The sequence below is a fragment of the Sinocyclocheilus anshuiensis genome, unplaced genomic scaffold (genome assembly GCF_001515605.1).
Source record: "Sinocyclocheilus anshuiensis isolate Anshui unplaced genomic scaffold, SAMN03320099.WGS_v1.1 scaffold454, whole genome shotgun sequence".
Classification (NCBI taxonomy): Eukaryota; Metazoa; Chordata; class Actinopteri; order Cypriniformes; family Cyprinidae; genus Sinocyclocheilus; species Sinocyclocheilus anshuiensis.
The window spans coordinates 2,407,980-2,417,924 of NW_015548217.1; the positions used below are offsets into that span (position 1 = coordinate 2,407,980).

At 35.9% G+C, this 9,945-nt stretch overlaps 1 protein-coding gene across 1 annotated transcript; it reads right to left on the reverse strand.

Moving 5' to 3' along the window:
• Positions 1-3,588: 3,588 nt before the first annotated feature.
• Positions 3,589-6,575, reverse strand: LOC107654008 (solute carrier family 2, facilitated glucose transporter member 11). Its single transcript, XM_016440881.1, has one exon. It carries the CDS (start codon positions 6,447-6,449, stop codon positions 4,929-4,931), a length of 1,521 nt encoding a protein of 506 aa, XP_016296367.1. The 5' UTR covers positions 6,450-6,575; the 3' UTR covers positions 3,589-4,928.
• Between the last annotated feature and the right edge of the window lie 3,370 nt (positions 6,576-9,945).

Below are 9,945 nucleotides of genomic sequence, written 5' to 3' on the forward strand. Positions count from 1 at the left end.
ACACCTTCCACAGAATATATAAATACATTTAGACCACTTAACTTAGTGATTGCTATCGGGATGTGAAGAGACTTACAACCAGTGTAACAAAAAATGTTTTTGAACCAAATCACCTACCTTGCCTTTAATGTAGGGGACTTTAGCCCTAAGTTCCTCTCTTGTGACCCTGGACCACAAAACCAGTCATAAGTAGCACAGGTATATTTGAAGCTATAGCCAAGCCAACAATACATTGTATGGGTCAAAATTATTGAGTTTTTTATTGTGCCAAAAATCAGGATATTAAGTAAAGGTCATGTTCCAGGAAGATATTTTGTAAATTTCCTACTGTAAATATATCAAAACTTAATTTTTGATTAGTAATATGCATTGCTAAGAACTTCATTTGGACACTTTAAAGGCGATTTTCTCAATATTTTGATGTTTTTGCACCCTCAGATTCCAGATTTTCAAATAGCTGTATCTCGGCCAAATATTGATGCATATATCATAATTTCAAATAATTGACCCTTATGACTGGTTTTGTGGTCCAGGTTCACATATATTCCCTGACTTCCAATCATAGCTTAGCGTAAATCATTCAGAGTTGGCCATAGGGACACAAGATGCTCAGAACAGATTGAAAGCCTGCCAATCATAGTAAGCCTTACACTATTGGTTCAAAAAAATCATTAGATGTTCTATATTTGTCTACAACACACCTGGGGACAGAGACGGCACAAGAATCCAGATATAGACTTACCACATAAGCTGGAGTATCAACATATGCTGTTCATTATAAATGCCTAAAAATCTGTTTCACCATTCAGTCAGCAAACCATTTTGGAGTTTGAACAAAAAAAGTACCCTATATACTAAATATGCAATATATGCGATCATATAAGAATAGAAATGTAAAGGAAACCATCACTTTCTCTTAGAAATAAATCAGTATTATGTTTCTCTAATGTTTCACATCGTTCATAGTATATTTTCTCTGGTTTTAAATTGGCTGTTGCTGTCCCTATCTTTGAACTACTTCTTTGCTTCAGTAAGCACATGCTAGCTTATAAAACCCCTCAGCCACCGGTTTCTTCTGGAAGCAATGAAGTGATGCTATAACATAAGCACAATTCATGATAGGAAGATCAGATAACAAGGAGAAAAGCAGACCATAACAACTGAACCACACTGAATTTGAAAAGAGTTTGCGAGCCACTTGAGAATCTCATTAAGCTGGGCTGCTGTCTACACTTTCGATTTATGGAAATTAAGTTGGAGATAAGTGTCAGGTGGACTCTTATGGGTTAGTGAGTACAGAGAATGAATAGATTTTTATGCCTATATTAAAATCTACATTTCTAATTACTAACTGGATAAATACATTGTGTGTGTATGTATTTATGTATATATGATCTTCATAAAACAGAAAGAAAAAAAACTTAAGTGTCCATAGTTAAGGAAACATAATCTAACAGTAGTTCTTAATATGTCACTTTATCATTAATATATATTTTTGAAACCATTACCTCTTTAACACAGGAAGAGATCTGTTATTTATCACTTCTTTACAGAAGTCCATTATATTAATATACTGTAACACACACACACACACAGACTATTTAATAATATAGCTTAGACACACACTTAATAATAAACCAAGATCACTACTATATTAGCATCCATAACAGTAACTCAGGGTCACGCATGAACACAGCCAGGGTTTACTTGCTATGTGCTCCTTTAATGTTTCAAAACAGCATAGCACAAGGTCACTGCTCATAATGGATTTCTGAAAGTGCTCTTAGTGTAACAGTAACTCCATATTCTTGTAATAAAACACAAAGACAGACATCAGAAAGATCTCAGTAAGGTGAAATGAGTCCATTTCTAACAAAAAAAAAAAAAACACACACACAGCAAGAGATATTAGAGGAGCGACATGTGTACCTGTGCATTTCCATTTTCCATAATGCATTCTAACCCACTAGAGTCTGCTTTGTTTAGAGGGCACATCCAGTGAGTGCAGCTGATGGTAAGATTCATTTCTGCACCTCAATCCTGCTGACATTCACATGGCACACACACGGAAATAAAAGTGCCCCCCCTCCCTTTTTAATACTTTTCTAAAGTATTTATTTGCATAGAATGAAATTCCTGCATTTAGATTGAACGTATAATGTATTTTTGAACAGCAGATTATGTTCTGATATTTTTAGAAGGGGAGTTAACTACATTTACAGCTGCAGGTTTTGAGATGACGAGCCCCAAATTCACAATTCTTGAATTCAGTTTAACAAAATTCTAATAAAAAATAAAAGTATACTATGGTAAATACTGTAAAAAATAAAAAAATCAATTTATTATGAATATCTGTTCAGCTATTCAGTATGAATTCACATTGTGTTTTAAGATTTCCTCATCATCATATTTATGCAAGGCACCACAAAATTAAATTCTGCAGTGGTTGCTAAACTCTAAAAATGACACTGGACTGAGGAGAAATGATGCCACATTTTGATTGGTTCTTCAGTGAGTGTATTCACTTTACCTACCTGCGATTCTTAAGCCATTCTTTTCAAACTTCTTAAACTGTCAGTGATGTAAGGCTGAAGAAACAAGAGACACTAGTCTCAATGGAACTTAAAGTGGCTTTAGATTAACTAACATCAGTTGAATATGTTAACATGAGAGATTCTCAGCCTGGACACTCACTTCCCTCCAGTCCTTTTTCAACTCGTTCCTCTAAGTTGAAGCAGCTTCTAATAATACAGCACATGAGTCAAGCCTTCGCATATATCATGGAACATCCTTTACTGTAGCCTCATTACCTCCAATTAACAGTCAAAGGCTCCGGCTTGAATTCACTATTACGCATTGAATGCAATTAGATGCACAGTCAAAGTTATCATTACCTAAACAAATCACCATATTATTCATTAAAACATTAGCAGTGAGAGTTTTTCAATCAAGCAACTTTCTTTACTAGCTACAAACGGAGTTGAATATACAGCATTTTTGATAGATTCACAGCTCTTATACAATGATTTAAAGGAATTAGGACAAACGGTAATCATCATACAATTCAAAACACTTGGATTGAATATTCTGTTTCATTTGGTTGAATAAAAAAATAAAAGTATACTATGGTAAATACTGTAAAAAATAAAAAAAATCAATTATGAATATCTGTTCAGCTATTCAGTATGAATTCACATTGTGTTTTAAGATTTCCTCATCATCATATTTATGCAAGGCACCACAAAATTAAATTCTGCAGTGGTTGCTAAACTCTAAAAATGACACTGGACTGAGGAGAAATGATGCCACATTTTGATTGGTTCTTCAGTGAGTGTATTCACTTTACCTACCTGCGATTCTTAAGCCATTCTTTTCAAACTTCTTAAACTGTCAGTGATGTAAGGCTGAAGAAACAAGAGACACTAGTCTCAATGGAACTTAAAGTGGCTTTAGATTAACTAACATCAGTTGAATATGTTAACATGAGAGATTCTCAGCCTGGACACTCACTTCCCTCCAGTCCTTTTTCAACTCGTTCCTCTAAGTTGAAGCAGCTTCTAATAATACAGCACATGAGTCAAGCCTTCGCATATATCATGGAACATCCTTTACTGTAGCCTCATTACCTCCAATTAACAGTCAAAGGCTCCGGCTTGAATTCACTATTACGCATTGAATGCAATTAGATGCACAGTCAAAGTTATCATTACCTAAACAAATCACCATATTATTCATTAAAACATTAGCAGTGAGAGTTTTTCAATCAAGCAACTTTCTTTACTAGCTACAAACGGAGTTGAATATACAGCATTTTTGATAGATTCACAGCTCTTATACAATGATTTAAAGGAATTAGGACAAACGGTAATCATCATACAATTCAAAACACTTGGATTGAATATTCTGTTTCATTTGGTTGAATATAGGTTGGGAGATTTGATAGGCAGGTTAGTAGGCAGCAAGAATGTGATTATAAGGCACAAATGAAGGATATGATACTGATTGTCGTCCTTTACCACTGTGGTTATATCTAAATGCAACGGCATGCAGTGAATTCCCTTGTTTTGGTTAAAATTGACATCCAATTGAGAAGACAAACAGTGTTGACAGAAAAAAACCCAATATTGATATAGTGCCATCTGCTGGTGCAACAAACAAATACTTGGCTAGATCCCATACAGGCAATAATTGTATTGATATTTAACAAATGCAACACATGGTAAAATTGCATTGCTCTTTGGGTGTATCCTTCAAAATAATTTACTCTTTTTGCAATAAATAATTAATAACATTATATTATGAGACACAGAATGAGGTAAAATACATAAGTGCAAATTTTAAATCCATTAAAGGCGTCAAGATTCAAGTTTTCTGGGAAACAGTATATAAAAAAAAAAAGCATCCCTGATAAGGAGAATCAAATCACAGTTTTACATAATTTCCCAACATGCACCTTTTTTTTTTTTCTTCCCAATACTGGTATTATATTTTCTAGCTGCACTTTAACAATCAAATGGAAAGGAGAAAAGACGGAGGATAATTAAGAATACATAATAAAAGTTAAATAAATATAAAAAAAAAAAACATTTGCAACATGCAGCATTTTTAAATCAGACGCAGCTCAAAGTGCGTCACGTCAGAAAAGCTCTTTTTTTTTCATGAGGTATTCATGCTAGTTTCATATGGCTTTGTATGCCATTTTCAAGAAACGTTTCCATCTAACGATTTAACAACAACAATATTGTAGTGTAACCATCAAGTAAAAATTCATAACATTTTCCTTTAATACATCTAAGTGTACACAAGTTTATAATTTTTTTGGATGAACTATATATGGCATTTTCAAGGTATTTTTAAATAAATTAATAGACAGAAAAAAACGGATAAAATCTGAATACAGTAGCGACACAAAATCAGCCTGATCTCTCTCAGATCTTCTCAGTCTCAAGGAATTCTGATGGATCCGTCAGACTTTGACATTGCTGCCCGTATTTAGGAAGCCCATTAGCTGTGCCTTTCTTATTCCGCTTCTCAAACTCCTCCGTGATCTCTGCTAGAGTCCTTCCTTTGGTTTCAGGCAAAGCGAAACTGACGAAAAGACATGCCGTCACACAAACTCCACAGAAGGGGATGAAGCAGAACTGTCCCAGGCCCTTAACTATGAACGGAAACGCCATTCCTATGAGGAAGAGGTTAAGCCACATCATGGAACCGGCAACCATGTAAGCTGCGGGACGTGCCATTTGGTCAAAGAGCTCGGCGGGAAGGATCCCGGTGACCCCTGCGGGACCCATGCCAAAGCTCAAGATGTAGGCAAACATGCAGACCATACTCAGATAGGGCATGCCGGCCACTTTGCCCTCCAGCGAAAGAGCGACAGTGAAGACCACCGCCCAGCAAGCCATGAGCAGATACCCGCCTGCGAGGAGCAGCCTGCGGCCAACGCGCTCGATCAGGAGATTACACACCAGAGCAGACGTGAACTCGCAGGCACCCGTGCCGATCGTGACATACTGAATCCTGTCCGTTGGAATACCGGCTTCTTGAAAGATATAGGAGGCGTAGAAGTAAATGGAATCATTTCCACACAACATCATGGCACTGCTGGCAACCATCACGGTGCAGAGCTGCCTGCGAAGACTTCGGTCACTTAACAGCTCCCACAGCGTTTTGGCATGGGCTTCGCCTGCTTCTGCCCGCTCCTGGAGGATCTCTTCCAGCTCATCAGTAAAAACGCTGCACGCTCGGAGGCGTTTCAGGGCTTGACCGCATGCCTCTCGGTCTCCTCGGTCGATGAGCAGGTAACGTGGGCTCTCTGGAAACCAGGGCAAGGTGACCAGCTGCACTACGCCGGGGAGAGCGTTGCTCGCCAGCAGATAAGGCCAGAGAGATTCACTCCCCAAAACTTCAGTCAGACCCATTACCTGGCCCATCAAGATCCCTAGAGCAGTGAAAACAGCAGACGAAAAGGCAACAGCACCTCTCAGGTGCTTGGGTGCACTCTCTCCGAAGTACATGGGCTGGACGTTCATACTAACCCCAGCATTGACCCCCACCAGCAGACGAGCAAGGATGATCATCTCAAAAGAGCCAGCGGAGCGACTGCACAGAGCCAGGACTGAGCTCACAAAAAGGAAGCAGTTGTTTAGCAGCAGTGCACCTTTACGTCCGCACTTGATAGCCATTGGGCCAGCAAGCAGGGATCCCAGAAGTCCCCCGAGTGAGTAAATGGAGACAATAAAGGTCCACATCAGTGTCACCTGACTGGCCTCAAGAGAGGCGCCCCATCTCTTCATACAGGTCTCATTAATGAACTTCTGCACATAAGCTGTGGGTGCATTGATGATTGAAATATTGTAGCCATACTGAAAAGTGCCACCAATGGCTGCAGAGCACACAGTTAATGCAAGAGTGCGTGTGCAACCTCCTCGCTTCATAGTGTCATTCATTATTTTATTTTTTTTACTTTTTATATAGTCAGAGGAAAAACAAGCAACTCACATGTAATATCTGTGCCATTATTAAGCAATTATATATATATATATATATATATATATATAAATCTAGCTGGAATACACACGTGCAGATCCTGGTGATCTCCTGTCATTGAACAGAGTGATGCAGACTGAACTTCCTGAAAAATGACGTCAGTCTGTTGGTATTTCATAATAAGAGTCCCTTTTCAGGCTACATGAGATACATCCAGCTGTAGACCAGCAGTTTCAGAACCGGAAGTAAGGGGCGGAGTTATTGACAACGAGAGAGCACGATTCTGTGGATGTTTCGATTAATTTCTCAGATGCATGCTGTTAATGGGCCTTGCGGTGAAGTTTTGAAGACGTTTATTATTCATAAAAATAAATAGTTTATTTGAATGTTCATGAACTTCTCATCTATTAATAATGTTTGCTAATGAAAGTCATTGTAAACTGTAACCAATATCTTTTTTTGTTGTTAACTCAAACCCCTGGAAAAAGTGAGCGCCTGTGTGTGCTTATGTTGTAATATCTCTTAAACCCTGAAACACTTCATATATAGAAAAATTATTAAACTAATAAAGGTCAAAGAACCTAAAGGTATACTTTCAAGGGGTAGAAATGACTGAGTCAAGAAAACAATCCCAGGCAAAATTGACAAAAACAACACATAAAAAGGAAGGAGAGCAAAACCTCATTTAAAAAAGCTGAGCGATAAGCAGCAGTCTTGCAAACTTCCACACTGCTCAGTCTGCTGTATGTTAGTTATTTCCTCATGCTGGTGGGGAGCTCAGCACTACAAATGATCAAAATAAGCCTTAAAAATTACTGTCCTTAATTAAATTACTCTATAATTAAAGACAATGTTTATGGGGCTAGAAAAAGAAATCTTTTAATATTTTAAATATTAACAATATATTTCTAATCATAATAAATTGAGAAACATGTTTATAAACAAAGTGCTCATTTATCTAGAATTAATTTCAGACTGTTTGTTACCTATTTTTTTTTTAATACAAGAATTTCCTCTGAAGAGGGTGTTCGGTCATACCTGAAAGAATAGAGATGAGTGCAGGATGACATTAAAGGATTTTATCTTTTATTATGCACCATACTGCTGCAATAACAGACTATCCTCATTCCTTTCCTATCAGACACACCCATTTTCACTCCCTTATGTTCAACCATACTATACGTACTATTTACAATAAGGGTGAGTGAAACTGACAGAAGAAAAAAATAAATATATATATATTTTTTTTTTACTTTGCGTTGGTACCTTGGCTGGTTTAGGCCTGTCATGGACAGATGACTCCCGGAAGTTTTTCTGTTTTTATATTCTGTGTGATCATTAGTTTACAGAAGTGTGAGAAATTAACTTTTCCATTTCCCCCCGACCTCACCCCCAAATTGATTTCCAGGGGCATTTTTTCTTCTAAGGGCAATTTTTTCTAACCTTTTTAAAAGTATGTGTCATCTTTTATGCCAAATTCTTACATTTATTGTTATATCATATTAAAATAATAAGACATTATATAGGGATGTTACCTATCAAATGAAACCAATGCCAACAAAAGCCATATTTGTACTGCATTTGAAATATCATTTAGATGCATTTACACAAACTGTTTAATGCAGCTCAGAGGTTCATAAATAATACTATGAGACTAATGTTTTAAAAATCAAATTGAATATTAAAATATAAAATACTGAATGATATTTTTAAAGATGAAACTAAATCTACTAGCAAACAGTGGCAAGTCCCTGTCATAATGAGCGAGTCATTGAATCATTCATTCTAATGATTCATTCAAATCAGCTGACACATTCAGAAATGAAGCGTGACTGTCTTGATGAATGGGTCATTTAATCATCCACTCAATGATTTGTTAAAAACTGCAGATTCATTCAGTAACAAAACACCGCTTTGTGTTGCGCTGAGATGCACAATGGTTCTGCTCCGCTTTGTTTGGAACTATTTTCATAGACAGTGACAATGTCCACTCACACATCATTAAAACAATTACGATATTGTCGCAGACTATCACACACCCCTAATTGACAACAAGATCAATGAGCACTATTAAGTGTGAAAATGGTGCTACTGATCTGCACTCTATCTCTCTGAAAATCCCTCTACCAATCCTTATATCATATGTGTACTTTTTAAATTTTGCTGCTGTGTGTGTGTGTGTGTGTTTTATATTGAAATGTTTTAGTTTTCATATAGAAAAATGTATGATGCACATGTTCTTGACTTTGGAGTAAACATTTATTTTGAATTTTGTGATTAAAGTATATTTCATATAAAATGCTAAGAAGTTTCAAACAATATTTTTACATTATAAAATGCATACATGCATAAAGTAAGACGTATCGTGTGTAATAAAAGCAAATCTCCCCTTAAAAACCGTAAGGTCGTGCTACTCTGTTAAAAACGTAAGCTCCGGCCCTCACTTCCGGTTCTGTGGCTGCTGGTGCTGCGGGTCTGCAGCTGGATACTATTGGGCTACATCAATACAGTTCAGATGAACGCTGTAGAACGGCCCATACATAACTGATTACATGCCATCTGGATTAAGTAATTAAGAAGTATCATTTCTAAGAGTATCTTAGAATATTTAGGATTATTTTACAATAATTTAGGTTACTCCTTACGCAGTTTAAACAAAAAGAAGAAAAAGTGAGGTGTGTTGTGTTTTTTGCATGGCTGTTGCATTATCATCAGAAATCAATATATATAGAGTGGGAGGATTGTGTATAGATTATACACAAATTCACATGCATACATCTCAAATGATATACTACAAAACAAAATAAACTATTTACATTTTTATTATATAATAATTTTATTAAATATAAAATTATAATATAATAAATAATATATTTTTTATTATATTATTTTTATTAATACTTATTTTTTTATTCTAGTATTTATTACTTTTTATTTTATCATAACATTTATTTATTTGTATTTATATATTCTATTTTTATTATTATTTTTTTGGGATCTGATGTTGAAATGTATACATATAGTATCTGTATCTCTGTAAGCAGCAGCAGCAGCATTAGGGCAACATTATATATTTAAATGTTCATACACTTGACATGAACACATAATCAAAACAGGATTTAATGGAAAATCTGACTTTATTCATCACATAGAGCTTTAATCAATGTTTTATCAGAACTTGGTTTCACATTAGCCTACTTGTACATGTAAAAATCTGACCTGGATGCAAAATACATGATGAGCATCATACACTTTCTGATAACTGTATCATCACTTCCATGAACATGTTGTTGTTGTTGTTTTTCATTATTCTGAGATAGATTATAAATAAAACTGAGGCTTCCTCCCCTATTTGTGTCTATGAACATGTCAAGTCCAGATTATTGTTAGTATTTTTCTTTTTACTAAGACCAGTCTGCAAAGTGCCAGGATTTTCAGTAATAAACAATTATCTGC

Bases quoted from the DNA above. Each gene is read 5' to 3' on its own strand.
- LOC107654008 (XM_016440881.1), bottom strand. From the start codon at position 6,449: ATGAATGACACTATGAAGCGAGGAGGTTGCACACGCACTCTTGCATTA.